The sequence below is a fragment of the Nylanderia fulva genome, unplaced genomic scaffold, assembly GCF_048542155.1.
Source record: "Nylanderia fulva isolate GAGA-0341 unplaced genomic scaffold, ASM4854215v1 Scaffold133, whole genome shotgun sequence".
Taxonomy (NCBI): Eukaryota; Metazoa; Arthropoda; class Insecta; order Hymenoptera; family Formicidae; genus Nylanderia; species Nylanderia fulva.
The window spans coordinates 300,259-322,856 of NW_028189548.1; the positions used below are offsets into that span (position 1 = coordinate 300,259).

General features: G+C 29.4%; 1 protein-coding gene and 2 pseudogenes across 1 annotated transcript; 1 reads left to right on the forward strand and 2 right to left on the reverse strand.

Moving 5' to 3' along the window:
• Positions 1-1,758: 1,758 nt before the first annotated feature.
• Positions 1,759-1,875, reverse strand: LOC114939229 (5S ribosomal RNA; annotated as a pseudogene).
• Positions 1,876-11,290: 9,415 nt separating this feature from the next.
• On the forward strand, positions 11,291-14,587 carry LOC146724425 (uncharacterized; annotated as a pseudogene).
• Positions 14,588-15,519: 932 nt separating this feature from the next.
• Positions 15,520-16,870, reverse strand: LOC146724426 (uncharacterized). The gene is made up of 5 exons (XM_085479941.1): positions 16,807-16,870; positions 16,575-16,700; positions 16,353-16,424; positions 16,048-16,289; positions 15,520-15,687 (listed from the first exon to the last, which is right to left on the reverse strand). Exons 1-5 carry the CDS (start codon positions 16,868-16,870, stop codon positions 15,520-15,522), a joined length of 672 nt encoding a protein of 223 aa, XP_085336067.1.
• Positions 16,871-22,598: the final 5,728 nt, after the last annotated feature.

The following is a 22,598-nucleotide window of genomic DNA, read 5'->3' on the forward strand; positions in this document are numbered from 1 at the left end:
TTTCGGTTACTGCTACAGTGGATGACAATTTAAAAAATTAAATCTGTGAGTTTTACTCCCTTTAGGGACATCTTCGATGTTTTTTCTTGATTCTTCATAATATTATTGTTCCTTTGTTCACTTGGAGTCACTGGTGTTCACTGTATCACCGTTAATGATCTTATAACTGATTACTTGATATTAATCGCTCTGTATAATTAGCTTAGGGCTTAGAGAGTCGCTCCTCGCTACACGTGACCCTCGATCGACAGCTCGAACGAGACTCAGACGAGAACTGGTGTGTTCAACGGGGTATGACTGTGACAATGATAAAATCTTTAATTACTGAAGAAATAGTCACTTGAAAATTTTAAGAGGATTTTAAGAGGAAAAACTCGATGTACCTGACGCAGAATGTATTCATAGTTGACGTATTTTATTATTTATTATTTATAGTATATTTATATATTGTTTAAGTAAAGGAAATAGGTTTGAGCAAATAAGCCAACAACAAAATGTAGCAGGTTTTTAATAAACGCATTTTCCCTGTATAATCACCAAATTATTAAAAAAAGAAAAACGAATATTGTAAATAACATTTAAGCGAAGACGAACATATATTTGTAACATTTATAAGAAGCTGAAGGTTAAGCCATAAGGCAGGAACTTCAATTTATATTGTAACAACATTTCAGCTAAATGATTTTCATTTATTGAATATGTAACTCAACCAAACTGAATAAAGCTCTATTAAAAGTAAAAAGTTCTCGTCTGATCACTGAAGTTAAGCAACGTTGGGCATGATTAGTACTTAGATGGGTGGTGACCGTCTGAGAACACCATGTACCGTTGGCACCTTCTTCTTTTTTTCTTCTTTTTTTGGCTAATTCAAAATCTTAAAAGAAACATAAAACATTTTTTATATATTGTTTGGAGTTGACAAGTAAAAGTTATCGCATATCGATTAATCTTATATTTCGGGCATTAAAGAGTTTTGATCATTGTATTTATATATCACGTCTTTGTATAGCCAATTATTTCAGCGTGACAAATATATTATTTTCGAGTCTCGTTTTGTTACGGTGCCGCGACCGTGACATTCCTTGTTGTTTTTCGCTGCCGATCAGCTGGCGATCAGTTTCCGATCAGCTGATTCGCACTCCAAGTAAACATCCTTGCTCCCTCCCCGCTTTTCACCCTTACAACGGGGAATTCTTGTCTCTCGACACCTCGTCAACAGTTAGTTGAGCTGAGCTCTCTGATCAAACGAGGTTGTTCGCGCGAAGGCTACGTGTCTCGAACTCAGTTTTGTCTCCATCTCAATTGTGTGTTTCTCAAATAACTCTTAAAAGATCAAATCAGGTTTGTCATCTCTCTTAAGCACTGATATTCATCTTTCCTCTATCCTATCGTTCGGTTAATTTTGATGTCTCCAGTGAGAACGTGGATTCTCATACAGTTCATGTGCGAATCCCGGGATCTTTGAAAAACTCTACATATCTCGCGTAAACATATATTATTTGTGATAAATCAATTTTATATATTATAAAAATTTTTGTTTACTAAAAGATAAGACAATTTCCACTATTGTTCACTGTTTTTGAATTCACTATGGATGCCACTTTCTTTTGAACTAGAAATTAGAACATTCCCCAGACTCTTACTTCTAGAGAAAATTTTTATAATATATAAAATTGATTTATCACAATAATATATAAAAAAAATGTTTTATGTTTCTTTTAAGATTTGAATTAGCAAAAAAAAGAAGAAAAAAGAAGGTGCCAACGGTACATGGTGTTCCCAAGCGGTCACCCATCTAAGTACTAACCATGCCCACGTTCTTAACTTCAGTGATCAGACGAGAACTGGTGTGTTCAACGGGGTATGACTGTTGACAATGGTAAAAATCTTTAATTACTGAAGAAATAGTCACTTGAAAATTTAAGAGTATTGTAAATAAAATAGTTTCTTTATTGTCATTATAATTTAAGTATACATACATTTGAAACAAAAAATAAATATATTATTGGTAATAAGGAGATCTTAAAGCCGTCTGTTTTATCAATAAAACGCGAAATTAAGAATTTGACTATATATTAATCATTTTACTAACTATACATACCCCAGACAGCACAGAATTTATGATAAAGATTCATAAATATTTCTAAATATATATTTTTTTTAAATATTATATAAATATATTGAAAATGTTTTATAAAAACCTTTTATTTAACATATTATTAAAATAGATTAAAATATTTAATATAATATATTTATGGTATGTATAAAGATAAATATTTATATAGATATATTATTTTGTAAATATTTTTTAACTAAATTGTTAGTTTTTTCATTTATCGCTATGTGATGTATATCTTTCTTATATTTGATTTTTATTGTAAGAATTATATTCATAAAAAAACTTACTTTTTTTAAAAAAGGTAAAAAAAGGCGACAAGTTTAAGTGCTCATGTAAAAAAGTGCTATACAAAAAAACAATGTTTTTAAATTACTATAAAAAAACTGCTCTAAAAAATAATATGTTATTTTAAATTTTATACAATATATTTTTATTGTACAAAATGATTAAATATTTCTAAAAAAAAATAATGATATCAAAAATTGCGACAAACAAAAACATTTATACTATAAAATCTTTTATTATAATTATATTATTAAACAATTTTTTTATAGAAATATTTCACAAACAACAATTAATTAACATATGACTCATATGTTGTAACGCAGCAAATTATATAAAAAGATCAAATGGGACGAACGATTTATGATTGACAATAATATCTTATTTGGATTAAAGAGTATGATAGAAAATATATATCTCATTTGATATTATTGTCAACCATATAATCACTCGTCACATTTGGTCTTTAGAAATATTTTAACCAAAAAATAGAAAAATTTTTGTTAAAAGAACTTGGCGCTGCTAAATTACATAATATGTCAATAATGTTAAGGTACTTTGTATATACATTTATGTTCCAGTTAATTGTTCTATTAATATTCCAGTTATTGATATAATGTTTAAATAAATATATAATTATTAATGTAATATTTATATAATTATTAATGTAATGTTTTAATCATTATATTAATGTACTGTTTATAAAAGTAATTTTTTTATTACTTTAAGATACATTGCAATAAATTAATTAAATACTATGCAAATGACAAACGTACTTCGTACATTTACATTGCAATTATTTTCTAAGTTAATTATTGAATATTTTAAGATACATTACAATAAATTTATTTGTTACATTAAGATAATTATAGTAAATTAATTATTTCTTATTTTAAGGTTTACAGATACATTACAGTAATTTTGAAAAAAAATTTAGCAGCGCCAAGTTTTTTTAACAAAAATTTTTCTATTTTTTTTGGTTAAAATATTTCTAAAGACCAAATGTAACGAGTGATTATATGGTTGACAATAATATCAAATGAGATATATCCCAGCAAACACAATATATAAATGTTATATACTTAAGCATGTTACATGTAACGTATAAGTTAGTTGTAATTTTCCCACTCATAGATGTAACATTTTTAATATTACATATATTACATTGTAGTTATATTGTCATTATATCCCAAGATAGCACTGACTTATCAATACCTCAATGTGCTATTTGGTATATAATTACAATATAACTACAATGTAATATATGTTATATTAAAATGTTACATCTATGAGTGGGAAATTACAACTAACATAGATGTTACATGTAACGTACACGTTATATTACCTGTTATATTCCGTTTTATTATAGCAATGTAACAATCATATATCGGTGTTTGCTGAGATATTTTCTATCATACTCTTTAATCCAAATAAGATATTATTGTCAATCATAAATCGTTCGTCCCATTTGATCTTTTTATATAATTTGCTGCGTTACAATATATGAGTCATATGTTTAATTAATTGTTGTTTGTGAAATATTTCGATAAAAAAAATTGTTTAATAAAATAATTATAATAAAAGATTTTATAGTATAAATGTTTTTGTTTGTCGCAATTTTAATATCATTATTTTTTTTTAGAAATATTTAATCATTTTGTACAATAAAAATATATTGTATAAAATTAAAATGACATTATTTTTTAGAGCAGTTTTTTATAGTAATTTAAAAACAGTTTTTTTGTATAACACTTTTTCACATGAGCACGTAAACTTGTCGCCTTTTTTACCTTTTTTTAAAAAGGTAAGTTTTTTTATGGATATCATTCTTTTTTGTAGTTATTACAAAATATTACTTTTATGATTGGGAAATTATAACTAATGTGTGTAACATGTAACATTCACGTTAGTTACACACACATATATATATATATATATCGCCGTCGGATCGGCGGTTCGGGTTGTTACTCTTGAGACCGAGACTCCAATCTATACGCTGAAGAAGATAACGCACTGAAGACTCACGAAGAATCGACACCTCTCGTTCGCAATAAACATATATTATATACCTACATATATTAATCTATTTATCCCACATATCATATATATATATATATATATATCCTCCGAGATCCGCCCTTTTCCCATCTATTGCCTACATCAATAAATAATACTTATATTAATTATTATATGCAATTTCGTTTTTTCGCTGTAACTTTAAAACAATAATCGACTTTAAAGCACATGTGTATTAAAACTTTTTGATTTTAGAATGATCCTAAGAATACAAAGTTTTACTGTGGACATCACGTTGTAGGACACCCTATATATATATATATATATATATATATATATATATATATATACATATATATATATATATATATATATATATAATTTATATATTTTTATCAGAAATTCGCTAAAATTAGAATTCGCGAAAAATAAAAAGATTAAGATTTTTTTTTTTTTTACAGATCGGACATATTTAAATTGATAAATGAAATTTTCTTAATGCATTATAAAATTCAGTACTGGAACGAAGATCTGAATCGAACGATTCAAATAAATATCACAAACTATAGCACATTTAAACAATTAGAATGCAAAATTTATGATTTAAAAGCTGATACTACTTACTATTTCAATATAGAAATGCGCCATCTGTATGTTGCTAGTTCTTATGTTAATTTCATCAATGTGTCCACCACGCACGAGAATCCGATATCTCTATTACTCATCATCAACATGTGGAATAAATTTGGAAGTGGATGTATTGGATGTAGACTTACAGACAGGCATTGAATTTAATACAGACGTAATATTTAAAGAAATCGTTTACTCAGCATTGGAACATAAAATATATGAAAATCTCTCCTCCAATTTTAAAGTCGACCAGACTGGCAATAATTTATTTTAAATAATTAGTTTAATTTACAACGTTTCGGCTGTCATTGCAGCCCTTTTCAAGTAATCTATAAACAATTATATACATATAAATATAATCTTAATGCGCTTAATCATACAAATAATTATAAATTTACAAAAATATATATGTTTACATACCAGATTAATACAATAAATCATATTTACAGCAAATCCCCGACAAAATTCACCATTGTTTTGATGAACAATGTATAACTGACAGAAGTAAGCCCGAAATAAATAGATGTTGACTGTTAGTAGAAAACTTAGTCATTACGCGTTGAGGAAATATAAAACCTAAAGTACTGTGTCTTTCGCAATTTTTAAACCGTCAATACAAAGTCAAATAAATAGATAAATAAATAAATAAATAAATAAATATGTAACATATGACAATATAATATATTAAATAGCTTCAAGAACGCGATCATAAATCCCACTGAAATTCTCCGTATCTTTTTGTAAATTAATGCTTTTTCTTTGGTTTTTTATATAGAACATTTCTGCTATTTCTCTTTTTCTCGTTTGTTTTTCTTGATGCAGAATCACAGGAGAATCCCAACGGAACTCATGATCGTTACAAGTCCGATGCAAACTAACAACTGAGTGTGATGTCGTATCTTTTTTAATGTTATTTTTATGTTCCTTAATACGTGTTTCTAAATGTCGCTTTGTTTGTCCAATATATGTAGAGTCGCAATTCGCGCATTCGATCTTATAGACGACATCGGTTCTTTTTAAGTTATCAATACTATCTTTTCCTTTTTTTATCAAAGTGTCTAATTTTTTTGAAACGGTATATACTACACCGATTCCATTTTTGTTTATGCAACGAGTAATATTTTCGCTCAAATCTCTAATATACGGCAACACTATAACATTTCGTGTATCAAATTTATCTCGATTAGACGCACCAAAATTACCGCCAAATTTAATCGCCCTAAGTCTCCTGTTAACAATTTTGTTTATGACTGTTAACGGGTAACAATTGTTACGAAGAATTCGTTTGACTAAGATGATGTTTTTCTCGTGAAACATAGGGTCAGCGAGTAAAATAGCCCTGTCCACGAGACTTGTGATCACACTAATTTTATAACGCATCGGATGGTTCGAAAGAAAATTTATATAACGGCCTGAAAACGTAGGCTTACGGAACCAGTCAGTCGTCAATTTGCCATTAACTCGCATAACGCTTGTGTCTAAAAAACTTAAGGAACAATTGTTCTCCAATTCAAACGTAAACTTTAGTCGAGTGTGAAAACTATTAAAAATCGTAAGCATATCCTCCACTTTACATTTTGGAATAATTGAAAAAATGTCATCAACATATCTGAAATAACAAAAGGGCTCAAAATCCAATTGACGCAAACAATATGATTCCAAATCGTCCATCACCATATCAGACAAAATTGGAGACAAAGGAGACCCCATAGGCGAACCGAAAACCTGCTCGTAAAATTTTCCATCGAAAACAAAACTAGTCGAGCGTATGACCGTGTCAATAGCATGTAAAAACTGTGCAATGTTAAATGAAGTAAATTGTGAGATATCATCCCAACGGTTTTCTATTGCTGCCTTTATTAATTCCCACGGTGTGTTGGTAAAAAGCGAAGTCACGTCCAACGAAATCATGACATGATCGTCATCAATGTTTTTATCTTTAATAATTTCAACAAAGGACCAACTATCCTTAATGTGAGATCGAGGTTTCTTGACTGCATTTTGTAAAATCTCACCTAAATAAGATGCAATGTAATAAACCGGACTTCCCAACGTTGAAATTATGATACGAAGAGGGTAACCTACTTTATGGATCTTAGGTAAACCATAGGCACGAGGCAAATTGCCATTAGTACATCTCAATTGTTTGTAAATTGAATCATCTATGAGTCCATTATCCAACCAAGATTTTAATAAAGTTGTGATCTTTGCGTTGAGAGCGTTTAATGGATTTTTATTAAGTGGTTTATAAGTGGAAACATCTTTCAGTAAACAATTCATTTTCCCCACATAGTCAGTCCGATTCATCAATACTGTGACTTGGCCCTTATCGGCTTTTGTTACGAAAATGTTACTATTAGATTTCAAAAATTTTGAACAATAAGCGTATCTATTAAAAATGTAACTATCAATATGACTCACATGCTTTTGTTTACTTAAAAATTTTTGTACTGAGCTCGCTACTGAAAATCTCACATTGTCGATGTTATCCTTAGGAAACTTTCTATAATTTGCTTCTATATTTTTTATGTTTTCCAAAACCGAGATTTTCCTATCGTTTTTATTATTTCTAAAAATGGGCACGCCAAACTTGTCACCCAAACTTAAAAAATTCATAACTGAATCCGGAACGCGATAATTACTAATGTTAATGGCAAATTGACGACTGACTGGTTCCGTAAGCCTACGTTTTCAGGCCGTTATATAAATTTTCTTTCGAACCATCCGATGCGTTATAAAATTAGTGTGATCACAAGTCTCGTGGACAGGGCTATTTTACTCACTGACCCTATGTTTCACGAGAAAAACATCATCTTAGTCAAACGAATTCTTCGTAACAATTGTTACCCGTTAACAGTCATAAACAAAATTGTTAACAGGAGACTTAGGGCGATTAAATTTGGCGGTAATTTTGGTGCGTCTAATCGAGATAAATTTGATACACGAAATGTTATAGTGTTGCCGTATATTAGAGATTTGAGCGAAAATATTACTCGTTGCATAAACAAAAATGGAGTCGGTGTAGTATATACCGTTCCAAAAAAATTAGACACTTTGATAAAAAGAGGAAAAGATAGTATTGATAACTTAAAAAGAACCGATGTCGTCTATAAGATCGAATGCGCGAATTGCGACTCTACATATATTGGACAAACAAAGCGACATTTAGAAACACGTATTAAGGAACATAAAAATAACATTAAAAAAGACACGACATCACACTCAGTTGTTAGTTTGCATCGGACTTGTAACGATCATGAGTTCCGTTGGGATTCTCCTGTGATTCTGCATCAAGAAAAACAAACGAGAAAAAGAGAAATAGCAGAAATGTTCTATATAAAAAACCAAAGAAAAAGCATTAATTTACAAAAAGATACGGAGAATTTCAGTGGGATTTATGATCGCGTTCTTGAAGCTATTTAATATATTATATTGTCATATGTTACATATTTATTTATTTATTTATTTATTTATCTATTTATTTGACTTTGTATTGACGGTTTAAAAATTGCGAAAGACACAGTACTTTGGTTTTATATTTCCTCAACGCGTAATGACTAAGTTTTCTACTAACAGTCAACATCTATTTATTTCGGGCTTACTTCTGTCAGTTATACATTGTTCATCAAAACAATGGTTAATTTTGTCGGGAGTTTGCTGTAAATATGATTTATTGTATTAATCTGGTATGTAAACATATATATTTTTGTAAATTTATAATTATTTGTATGATTAAGCGCATTAAGATTATATTTATATGTATATAATTGTTTATAGATTACTTGAAAAGGGCTGCAATGACAGCCGAAACGTTGTAAATTAAACTAATTATTTAAAATAAATTATTGCCAGTCTGGTCGACTTTAAAATTGGAGGAGAGATTTTCATTATTTATTACTGGCGACTCTTAAGGATTATCATTTATAAAATATATGCAATCAATGACGAGTCAGAGCTAATAACATTGGATTTTAATCCAACCGCAATCCAAACGAATCAAAGCTACATAAAAATAACAAAACTTGATAACTTTGCAGAAAACTTCTGCATCGATTGAATTCAAAGAAACCTTTATTGGGTACAAGTTTGCACAAATGTCAGCGCAGGAATATGCATTAGAAAGCTAGACTTAACATTGTGGCAACAAATAAATATAGTAAAATATGATGAAATAAATATATCTAAAAGATCAGATATAGTACTTTTTTTACATGTGCTGCCATCAACAGGGTACATTAAATTTCATCTATCTACAAATAGTTACTAACTTTAATTTTTTAATAAAAAAATGATGTTATTTTATAATTTTTTTAATGCTTTGATGATTGTTTATTTAGTAACATAAGTTATTAGGAGTACAAATAAGTTTCCGCCGTTTTTTATAAAAAATTGAATATTTATTGTAACAGAACGGTAGTTTAAGTTTATTCAAAGTATTGTCCATCGCTAGCAACCACTTTTTCCCATCTCTCAGGCAGCAATTCGGATTCCACATCTGAAGAACTCCTTATCTTTTGAGGCTATCCACGTATCAACCCAATTTTTGGTATCTTCATATGTTGTAAACCGCTGCTCCGACAGAGCATGTGCCATTGACCGGAACAGATGATAGTTGGATGGCGCTATGTCTGGTGAATACGGAGGGTGGGGTAACACTTCCCAATCAAGTGTTTTCAAATAGTTTTTCACCGGAACCGCTACATGCGGACGAGCATTATCATGGAGTAGAATTATTTTGTCGTGTCTGGAATAGTATTGAGGGCGTTTTTCCTTTAGAGCACGGCTCAATCTCATCAATTGTGTTCGGTAGAGAGTTCCAGTGATTGTTTCGCTCGGATTAAGCAACTCGTAATACACCACACCCAGCTGATCCCACCATATACACAGCATGAGTTTTTTTCCGTGAATATTCGGTTTTGCTGTCGATGTTGACGCGTGGCCAGGTTTTCCCCATGATTTTCTTCTTTTTGGGTTGTCGTAATGTATCCATTTCTCATCCCCGGTGACGATTCGATGTAAAAAACCTTTTTTTTATGCCTGGCTAGCAGCATTTCATTCATGCATAATCGGCGTTCAATATCTCTTGGCTTCAATTCGTATGGAACCCAATTTCCTTGTTTATGAATCATTCCTAATAATTTTAAACGATGTGAAACTGCTTGCTGAGTGACTTCTAATGTGAGAGCAAGTTCCTTTTGTGTTTGAGACGAATCTTCCTATAATCATCAATAATTCTTCCAATTCTGCATCTTCGTAAATTTTAGGCCTTCCACTGCGGTCTTTGTCTTCTACATCAAAATCACCGTTTTTAAACTTTTGAAACCACTCACGACACGTTCTCTCACTCAAAGCAGCTTCATTATATGCTTCTACGAGCAATCGATGCGCCTCAGCTGCAGATTTTTTTAAATTAAAGAAATAAATTAAAAGTTCCCGCAAATGACGTTTATTTGGCTCAAATTTAGACATTTTCAGCTCAAGAAAATTATATTTTACTAACACGGAGTCACTAATATAGTAAGGTTATGTTATTTTAAAACGAACAGACTAATTTTTAAGCCGGTTATCATCTGCAAATTCTAACGAAAACCGCGCGCCGCGACACCTTCCTTAAAACGGCGGAAACTTATTTGTACTCCTAATATAAAATCATAAACTCCCCAAGAATTGTAAAAATTTAAATATAAACTTTTATTATTTTCTGAGATAATATTTTTTATTAATAGTGAATAATTTGCATATTTTTCAGGTATATGTATTAGTCAGTTTTTAGATCGAATGAAATAATGCTGATCGCCGCGGATTTAGATAGAAAAAACATGAAACCTCTTAGTAAAGACAATAATTGCTTCTGTAACGAACTACGAAACCACCACAACATAATCTTACAGATTGATACAACGAATATTGAGCCGCTATTATATTGGGAAAGCAGTTCATATGACTTAATTATAACAAATATTATATGGTTGTAAATGTTACATGATTAAAGATTTGGGATATCTATATGATTTCTTTTCTTTAACGTTTGACAAAACAAACATTTACTTGTACAACATACACGAAAAAGCAATCCACATTTTTAAAAAACTATATCCTCTTTTCGAAAACAATAAAGAACATAAATTAGAATATGTACGTAAAGTACGTTTCCGAGAAAATTCTGATTATGAGATCAAAACACTCATATTTCTTGATAAAATTTTACAAACTTATCCCCAGAGAAAATGTCTGACACTTAAAATGAAAGATTATCGTGTTGAAGAAGCGTCCATAAACGCGAACAGTATCGAGATAATTCTTCCGGAACCAATTCCCAATGACGGATGCGAAAAGTACAACTTACCAACTACTATATATAACATCTCCGTGAGTTATTTAACATGTTTGGACAATGACAGTTAAAGCAATTCAATGTAACATACAGACGGCATTACGAATTCAAGAATTTAACGCCGTTAACAGAATACACGCTGAAGCTGGCACTCAGCAACTTTTACTTTGACAAGTTATCAATGGACTTGCAATTCGGCTCAGATGTGAAACTGACAACTACCGGAAAGCTCGAAGCGCCAAAAGATGTAAAAGTTCAAGTTTTAACGCCATATTTAACGATAGTTTATTGGATCCCATCCAAGAAACTAAACTGCGTAACAATGACCTACGAAGTGCATTGGACGCAACTTTCAAATAAAACGCAAGAAATAATACAAAAGTCACCTTCCTTCACAAAACTTGTCGATAAGTTCAAACGTACGACAGATGGAAAGCTTTTCACGACAATCCGCCTACTACCAAAACATAATTATCAGATTTATGTGCGTGTGTATCCACACAACTTCAGTCAATTCTTCACTGACAGTTTAAACCAGAGGTTCCCAAACTTATTTGGTCTATTGCCCCCATATATATATATATATATATATATATATATATATATATATATAAGATATACCTATGTATATTTTGATATATGTATATCTGTATTACAATGTTTTCTTCACTGTTCGAGTTTCGTTAGCAATATGATATTATAATATAGGTACTTGGAAAATTGTAAAATAATTACTACAATTTTTAATTTTATACAAATTTAATGAAATTATTAGCTCAGTATTATTTACAAATAAATACGGAAACGAAACAGATGATTCCGAGCCATCGCGGTTGGTGGTGCGTTGATCTCGTAGAATAGAATTTTAAGAATAAAATCTCGACGGCAATCGGAGCCTGTGCGGATGGCATGCACAAAATTAATAAATTAAAATGAGATCTCAAATCAAACTCATTTATTAAATTCTAAACGTTTCGACCCACTTCGGGTCTTCTTCAGTAGAATCCGCAAATAAATTAAATATCATTCTCCTCCCTATTCAAACCGTCCGGCCGTCGGAGTGTCTCCCTAACGGTGACCATCGTCAGGAAGGAAGCAGAGCAGTGACTCCCTTACCAACACCCGACAGCAAAAACAGAGAGAAGACGATGCTACACGTGACACATCATTCTAACGACTGTGACAGTCGTTAGAATCGAACGATGGTCACCGTTAGGGAGACACTCCGACGGCCGGACGGTTTGAATAGGGAGGAGAATGATATTTAATTTATTTGCGGATTCTACTGAAGAAGACCCGAAGTGGGTCGAAACGTTTAGAATTTAATAAATGAGTTTGATTTGAGATCTCATTTTAATTTATTAATTTTGTGCATGCCATCCGCACAGGCTCCGATTGCCGTCGAGATTTTATTTTTATTGTAACACAATAATTCGAGCCGAGATTAACAGTTTTTTATATAGAATTTTAAGAATTCGAGATTTTAATTACGTTTTAATTTTATGTTATACAATACACATGCACACGAACATATGAAATATATACCCAGCAAACACCAATATATAATTGTTACATTGCTATAATAAAACGGAATATAACAGGTAATATAACGTGTACGTTACATGTAACATCCATGTTAGTTGTAATTTCCCACTCATAGATGTAACATTTTAATATAACATATATTACATTGTAGTTATATTGTAATTATATACCAAATAGCACATTGATGTATTGATAAGTCAGTGCTATTTTGGGATATAATGACAATATAACTACAATGTAATATATGTAATATTAAAAATGTTACATCTATGAGTGGGAAATTACAACTAACATATACGTTACATGTAACATGCTTAAGTATATAACATTTATATATTGTGTTTGCTGGGTACAAACGGTTTTTCAAAATTTTTTTATTTTCTCTTTTTAGTTCATGCTTCACTGCCCCCTTATGTTTATTTAACGCCCCCTCCCCCCCCCCATTGCAACCCAGGCTACTACCGCCCCCCTAAATCATTTCAGCGCCCCTTAGGGGGCGATATCGCCCATTTTGGGAACCACTGGTTTAAACGAAACAATCTATATATCAGGACCGAATAATTTAAATTTAAGCGGGGTCAGTACAAATAGTATGAATATCTCATGGATCTCTAGTGTTAATTTGACGATACACACAAAATTCCGTCCCATACTGCAATACAAAGACAATGTGATGCAGCCCATACAGCACAGATTATTGTAATTATATTGCAGCAACGTTGCAATGTTGCAAGTTGCAATGCAACATTATAAAGACATTGCAGAGATATAAGTGCACAAAATTCCAGCACACTTGTAGCAACATGACATTAATATTTCGGAAATATTGCATGTAATCCAAATTCTATAATTTATATATTATAATATATATAAATTAACTACAACGTATTTTCATTAATGATTTATTTACATTTATATACTTGTATATGCAACATTAGTTTATGGTTGCAATAACAATGCATTATTGCAAACTCATAACATATTGCAATATTGTTGTAATATTTTGTTGCAATCTTCCAAAAAGCGGACATTTTAACATTGCTGCAATTCAACAGCAATGATGTAGCAACATTTTGCAGTGAATTTGCAATATTGCAATATTGCGGTGAAAGATTGTTGTAATGTTTTTGCAATCTATCGGTGCTGTATGGGAGGAGTGGCAAATCTTAAATATCAGTGAAAGAAATAATAATAATAATAATAAAATAACATATTATTTAAAAAATGTACTGCCGTAAACTCTATACAATTTCCGTTTGATCCTCAGATACCCCGAATACATGAATGCCCGCTAAACAAAATTACGTTTCAAGCACGTTACAGTAACATCACATTGTGGCAGTGTGATGTTTGTCGGTATATCTCAGAAACACATATAAAACATGTCGGTAACCCAGAATGTCCTATCTATTTTATGTTACATATAGGACGTTCCATTTGTGACGTTCCTGGAACGTTTAAGGAACTTAGATATAGCATCCGAGAAACATTTCAGTGTACATCGCAGAAACGTTTAAGTAATATCATTGCGACTAGAAATTTTTTATCTCAATTATGTTCCATATGAAACATCTCAATTGTAACATTTTTGGGACGTATATGAGACATTACTGAAACATTTGTATTTATTATGTATGAACGTTTTATTGATATCTAGGTGACCTTAATTATTGTAGCGCAGTAACGTTTCAAGTGTAATATTTTTATTCTAACGTTTATGTAACCAATCTGCAATGTTATATTATATGTAATTGAAACACCTCAATAATGTTATTCTAAAAACATTAAAGTAACATCACAAATTTCAATTTGTAACGTTGTCAATATTTGTAACGTTCTTGGAAGCTCAACAGAACGTGTATTTATTCGCTTGAAAATAAATATTAATTGTACCTAATTAATAAACAGCGAGAATAATGATGTCCATTTATTATATAATAATGCACAATTAAAATTTATTTATTGGTAAATATGAAATTCCGTTCTGCTGACTTGGAATAAAGAAAAAGCAAGTTAATAGTTCACACACATATATAATTAACTTATAAGATACATAATAACACAAATCGCTAACACAACTAATATGGTCAGTGCTGTTAATGTGGGCAATAAGAAGTTTTAGTAATATATATAAGTTATCATCTAATTGCATTCATTCATCGCTAAATAATTTTAATACAAGCCAACATTTTAATATAAAAATATTAATTTCTCTTTGATTTTAACGTAAAAATAAAAAATTCATGAATACACTAAATACACAAGTAACTATTATTGTGATACTTAAAAAATGATAAAACTTATTGACGTTGTTGCTTTGCCTGTAAAAAATAAAAGTAATAATAAATATGTTGTTATATCGAAAACTAAAATATACAAGTAAAACGTAAAACATACTAGTTCTCTGTCGTAGCGCGTTTTTGAGTGCCTTAACCAAGCTGACACATAGTTCTGAAATTGTTTATCTGTCAAAAATGGAAAGTGTTTTCTAGTCGATCCTACAAATGTAACAAAAAAAAAGTTAATATAGTACCGGTACAATTATTATGCTATTAAAAGCATTAATTTTTTATAATTATATATTTTTACATTTCTATATACGTTTTAAAATATCCATAATTATTAGTGTGTTCACTTCGAAGTTGCCTTTACGACCCATCCAAGAACATTTTGTACCCAATTTATTAGTAAATATTTTTTCTAGTCCAGTTTTTATTTGATCGTGGGGAGAAGTGCCTCCTAATAAATAGAAAAATGTTTCCTACGAAAAAAATGTAAATACATATATATATATATACAATTGTTCGAGCCTTTTCTGGTAAATATTGAGCATCCTTTTTGTCTATTTTAATTTCAATTAAAGTCAGTTAGTCAGAAGGAAAAAGGGTTAAATATATATTTTTTAAAAATAGATATCAGTAGTTTTGGCATATTTAACAATGGTACAATGAAATTATAATGAATGTTATAAAATAATCCTAGTTTAATCAAGCTTGAACAATCAAAATTGCTTTTGAAAGCAATTTCTTTCTAACCATTTACATTATTTTACCAGTTCGAACCTTGAATTTTGTCTCAAATATTCAAAAAACAAGAAATAAGAAATGTAGACTATTTTTACCATTTGTTTTTGTCCTTCCTCATTAGTTTTTAATGCGATGTCGAAATCAAGTAATTTTGTAAATTTCTTGAAAGGTTTGTTCGGAATAAGAGAAAAAGTACTACTACAGCTTGAACCAGATGCTGAGAGCAGTGGAAGCGAATTATTTGTACGCTCTAATTGCTTTAAAAATGCATTTTGTTGTTCCAATAATTTTTTAATCGCAATCGTGTTTTGCAGGATTGAAACAATATTCTGACTATCTGAAATATAAATTTACAAATTATATTACTATAAACAAAAGAACAATAAATATGAATGATTACCTGCTGGAAAATTTTCAAAAATGATATCGGTTGGTATCATATTATTTACTGGATTAACAGCATCTTTAGGATCTAAATAATGGAAATTTTTAGTATCATTATTGTATTTATTTAATATTAAATTAATAAATTAATAGACACTATATATATATTAAGCGGGATTACTTAAAATCGACTTGTATTGTTTAATACCTTATTGTACCAAAAATTATTTGTTTATACCTTCATCAGAAGTTACATGGTCTTCAGAGGCAATATTATTCTTTTTATTTTGACTCACGTTTATTGCTGTTTCATCCATATTTTCGATATCCTTGTCCAAGTTTTGGTTATCATCATTAATCAAATCTAAATGTATAAAAAATTACACTATTAAGCATTACTTTATTTGCAAGTTAAAAAAATAATGTTAAAGATTTATAAAAATAATATATATATTTATTTATTGTTATACCATTTGTCAACTGTTCATTTTCTAAATGCAAATCCATGACAGTCATTAACGGAGATGGTGTCATTCGCGGATTTGAATCGTCATCATTTAAGTTGTTTGCTGTAACTGGTTGGAATGTTTTCTTTTTTCTTTTCCCTCGGCCTAATTGCGAACATGATGTATCTGATGTATCGGTTCGAATTTTTTTATGTACAACATCTATAGCTTCCTTATATGAATCTGTAATTACAAATTATTTTATTAATTGTCTATATATATATACATACATTTGTATTACATGATTTATATAAGTCTTTTCCATAACCGTATTCATAAATATTGGGAAGTTATGATTTGATATATTAAATACGAAAAAGTCATTTTTTTAATATAAAACATGTTTAATTAAGATATTATCTTATTATATACTATCAATATTTTTATGACAATACTTACTACTTTGAAATATTAGTTGCACTATGTATTTTTGCCAATTGTCTTTTGGGGGTTCTTTCCGTAATATATATTTCCTAACATTTTTTTCCGGCCATTTACACATTATTTGATCATTTGTAAATGTCATCCATGAGGTTGGTACAACTTCTACAGCGTTTGATTGGCCTTCTATATTGATAAATTCAATCACTGACCAAGTCTGCAAAGCATATAAACCATTTAATTTTCAATTAATAAACATTATTATAATGTTATAATATGATATACTCGTACCTACTAAAAAATACCTAAACTATTATTTGCAATTATATTATATTTTATATTATTCTTGCATATGAATCAATGGCATGATGATAAAACCATCGTCGTAAGGAAATTTCACACATTTCCCTTTAATGTCGTGAATATTGACTGTGTACAAATCATATGACAAATGTTGTGTTTGCTGAATATTAAATAATTCTGAGGAACAAGGTGAACTGAAAAATGGTTTTGATTCAATGAATTTTCTTCCCTTTAAAAAGATTTCTGAAGTCTTGATTTCTTTATAAATACTTTCGACACAAAATACACAATTGTTTTTTAACATAACGCAATTATCTTTATCACATGTGCTTAGTTCAAACTTTTCAATGATTACTGTTTTGTAGAATATAAAATCTTGTTTATGAAATTGATCAGTACATTGCTGACGTAAAATTGGATACGTTTTTTCATTATCATTGTTTTGCATATATTCTTGTTCTTTTAACCTATTACAAATTTGTTGTAAAGGAATTTCTTGTAGCTTGAATTGTTTTTTTTATCTCAAATAAATAATTTTCATATTTAAAACAACTGAAAGTGTCAAGTGGACCATGTTGCAAGCAATCTATGGGCAAATGTATAAGGCCATGAACATTATGAGTAATATATTCTTTTCCGTAAAGTATTGCATATTTTTGAACAAAGTATTCGAGTAGTTTCAATGAATAATTATTATAAATTCTGTATAATGCAGGACTGCATAAAATTCGAATAGCGCAGGATAAGGCCATGAAATGTGTGTATATATTTTTGTTTGCAATCTTTTTTAAAACAATTGGTCCGGTGTATAATAAAAATTGCCTTAATTCAGTGGCTTTATAGTATTCAATGTCCTCTAAACTTCTTGGCAAGCGTGGAAAATCTTTCGGCACATAATTCTTCAAAAACAATAATTGATTATTAATATCATTTTTATCAGTCTCGGGTAAACGATGATTTTTTTTCCCTCTTATCCAAAACATAATTAATCTTTTAACTACGCCTAGAAATACAAGATGCATGCCATCGAGAGGAACTTGAGATACGAAACCAATATTTAGCTTTTCGAAAGGACTTGTATCTTTATGGAATTCCTCATCTAATTTATTTCTGATACTGAAATCAGTCCGCAATTGTGCATTTGTTTGTAAAAAAGTCACTCTTCCATTAACAAAGGTCCCTTCTTGAATGCATTTTGTGCAGGCATTATAGCCTGTATGACCTTTAATACATAAAATAAATGATTTTGCAGGAGCATCACAAAGAAGTTTACCAACCTTTACTTTTATTATTTTTTTATTTATGTTAAAACCATTTTGTTCTAAATGTTTGAACTCTGTTATAAACTCAGTTAAAAATTGGTCTACATAGGCTGGTTTCTTGTGTCCGTGATATATCCCAGCCGCAAAAGGTTTTTTAATATTTTTATCAACCAGATTTAGATCTATGGAGATAAGAATAGGCCAGAGTTGACTTTTTGAAGAATTAGATATCGGTAAACCATCAATGTTTATGTTAAGAGGTAATACTATTTCTACATTTTGCATCAAATGTTTTTGCATATTTAAACTATTATTAATTATCCTACGTAGTCCATTCTCTATGCCAATGTGACAATAGAAACCTGGAGGAACACTTTTAAGTTCATATGGACATGAACTTGGTGTTTTTAAAAGAGTTCGCGAGTCTTTTGCTAATTGTGGAAAGATCACTCGTAGAATACCCAACAATTCATTCATGGCAGATTGACTAAGCAAATGTCTGTATTTTAAAAACCATTGTTTCACAGCGTTAACTATGAAATCATTTACAATAGGGAGATTATTACATAAATTTTCAAATGATAAAGAAGTATCTGAACAGTTAATTTCTTCAATCACATCAATATATTCCAATGGTTCAATCTCAATTTTTTCTGGAATCTCGGGAATCACATTATCATGGTTTTCACATTGTTCTTGTTTTTCATTATGTTTCTTTGCAGTATCTACATTTATATTTGTAGTATTTACATTTATGACAGTATCTACATTTATAATTGTTTTTATGTTATTAGGCAAATTATTCGTCTGAATTAATTGTCGATTCAACTGCAAGATGTGTATTAATTCTTTTTTTACCATCCGTCTCATATGACGTTTTGTAACAAAACATTTTTTTATTTTAGCCATTATTGTTTTAATTTTTATGTCAGTATTGCTATTATTGACTTGATAAAAAAATCACTGAAAAAATTAAAATCATTCACATGAGATGCTCATATAGTTAATACGTAGTTTTTAAGATTTTATGGTATTTAACGTTATTAAAATAATATATATATACACAATATATACTTACATGGCAGGAATCTCGAACGTCACCAACAGGCAGATCCATTGCTTCCAGTTATAAATAAAGATGAATTTAAAATTTAATTATAAAACGACTTATAAAACCTCCAATAAAGCCCAACAAACACAATTGTCTTATTATTATATTTGGGTATTCTTATTCACATACGAAAGCTCCTGAGACGAAAGCGCCGCGCTCCCTAGTTACGCGTATCAACTCGTTGCTAACGAACGAGCGGTGATTATTATAGATTCCTAAAACATTCTTGGAACATGTATGAGATATTTGTGGTATAGTAAATATGTTACAATAGATTTTTTTTAAGTCACCACGAGTGAAATATTTTTTTCGACTGTCGCAAAGATAAATTGAGTACATATATATGTATAAAACACGATTATTTATAAATATTTCAATTAAATATTTGTACATTTTTTAAATAAAAATATGAAACTATACTTTTGTTTACTTAACTATGTTTTGCATGAAACGTTAAACAAAAACTATTTTCAAAATATTATAAATTTATAAAATATTAAAAATTCAGTGATTTATTAATGTATACGTACTTTATTTATTAATGTATATATACGTACCTTATTTATATTAATGTATATATATACGTACCTGATATTTACTAAAAAGCTTTTGTGTTATTATTTCAAAAACGTTGATGTAACACAATTGTACAAAAACAATTGTACAAACACAAATATATAAAATCTGCAATGCAGTGTAATATTTTTGAATATGTTACAAAGTAAATGTTTCATATAAAACGTTCATAGAATATTATGAAATTAAATGTTTCAGGAATGTCACAAATGTAACATTGCTGTAATGTCTCTGAACGTTACAAACTAAACATCCCAAATGAAACGTTTATGGAATGTTTTAAAATATATGTTTTATGAACGTAGCAAATGTAACATTGCTGTCATGTCTCTAAGGTTACAAACTAAACATCCCAAATGAAACGTTTATGGAATGTTTTAAAATACATGTTTTATGAACGTCGCAAATGTAACAATGCTGTAATGTCTCTGAACGTTACAAACTGAACATCCCAAATGAAATGTTTCTAGGATGTTGCCAAACATTTCTTTCCTAACATTTCAAATTATCGATATAACAGCCAAAATGTTACATTTCTGGAACAGTGCATGAATGTTGCAATTGAAATGTTATTTTGAAACGTTTACGAAACATTTCATAAACATATTTATGTAACGTTTCAAATTTGCAATATTATTGCCGAAATGTAACATCCCCTGTATGTTTCATGTTTAGCGGGTGACTTTGTATGACCTGAAAAAGGATTTAGTTTTAAAACGCTTGGTGAGTAAACAATGATAATATGTGTATATGATATTAGTAAATATGTTAAGACTCTCTAAAAAATAAATTTTTATTGGAAATTAAATAATAATGTAAATTTAAATTATACTTCTGTATAACAAAGGTAATGTACCAAGTGCTCCTGGGATACCCATGGTAACAATACTTTCAAATTTGACGTATCAGTTGAACTGGGAACCTGCTCAAGCTCATGATTCACCAGTGATTTTCTATCGACTGGAGGGTTTAATTGTCGAAAATAATGACAAAGAAGTCAATCGAACAGACAAAATCAATCATTGGAATTTATATACTATAATGGAACAGATCATTATTGCTGGATAACGATGAGAGACACGAACCAGAAATATCTTTTTCGTGTGCAAGCTAAAAATGCTTATGGTTTTGAAAAATAGAGCGATTTTTCTTCAAAAGTGGAACCTTGGGATACATACCATTAATATTATTAAGCCTTGTTATTGCTATCATCGTAATCTATGTTGGCTTTTTACTGCTAGTGTATGTTGATTTTTTATAGATTTAAAATAGTTATAATTAGATACTATAATTAAAATTATTTTAGATTTGATATATTAATAAAAAAATTTTTAAAAGGTAATTTATTTATTGAAAATGGTTTAAATTTCGCATCCCAAGGAGAACAAAAAGTCACGATAATGTCAAAATGACGTCAAAATAAAGTCAAAATGGCGAAAATCACAATGACGTCAAACAGGGGAAAAAAGTGACTATATTTTGACATTATTTTGACCTTCTGTTTTTTATATTCAGTGCATTGAATAAGGGAGAATTCACACCTAGGCAGAAAAGCAGAAAACAGAAAAGCATTAGCCAATCAAAACTCGGACTGGTAGTAAACATAGTACAACAGAAAAATTCTTCGGTTACTACTTACTACCAGCGCGAGTTATAATATATTAGCTTATTAATGCTTTGCTGTTTTCTGCTTTCTGTCTAGATGTGAATCTCCCTTAAAGCAGTTTTACAAATAGAAGATAAGGAAAGAACAATGTAGAAATAAGTTAAAGTTACTTTTTATATATTGTAGTGTCTTTGTTAACTTAAAAATATTTTGCATCCAAACATCTAAATATTATAAAGAGAAGTCTTTAACTAAAAAAATCAAATATAGAAAAGCTCTTCTATAAATTAAAAGAAATATTACTTTTTTTAAATAACAAATATTATAACTTTACAAAATTAATATTATTATAGAAATATTATATATAATAAATTATCCTTTTTAATTGAAGAATAAAAATTTTAAAGACATAACAAAAATAAATATATATATTTTATAGAACAAATTAAAAAATAAAAATAAACCTTATTATAAACTAAGACAAAAAGTGACAAATAAAAAAAAAGTAGAATTTATG

What these genes read in the sequence shown, in the direction of transcription:
- LOC146724426 (XM_085479941.1), bottom strand. Translation starts at nt 16,870, where the DNA reads ATGACACCATCTCCGTTAATGACTGTCATGGATTTGCATTTAGAAAAT. An exon ending in CCATGTAACTTCTGATGAAG is followed by an intron (nt 16,425 to 16,574) that starts GTATAAACAAAT and finishes TCCATTATTTAG; the next exon opens with ATCCTAAAGATGCTGTTAAT. An exon ending in TTTTGAAAATTTTCCAGCAG is followed by an intron (nt 16,290 to 16,352) that starts GTAATCATTCAT and finishes TTTATATTTCAG; the next exon opens with ATAGTCAGAATATTGTTTCA.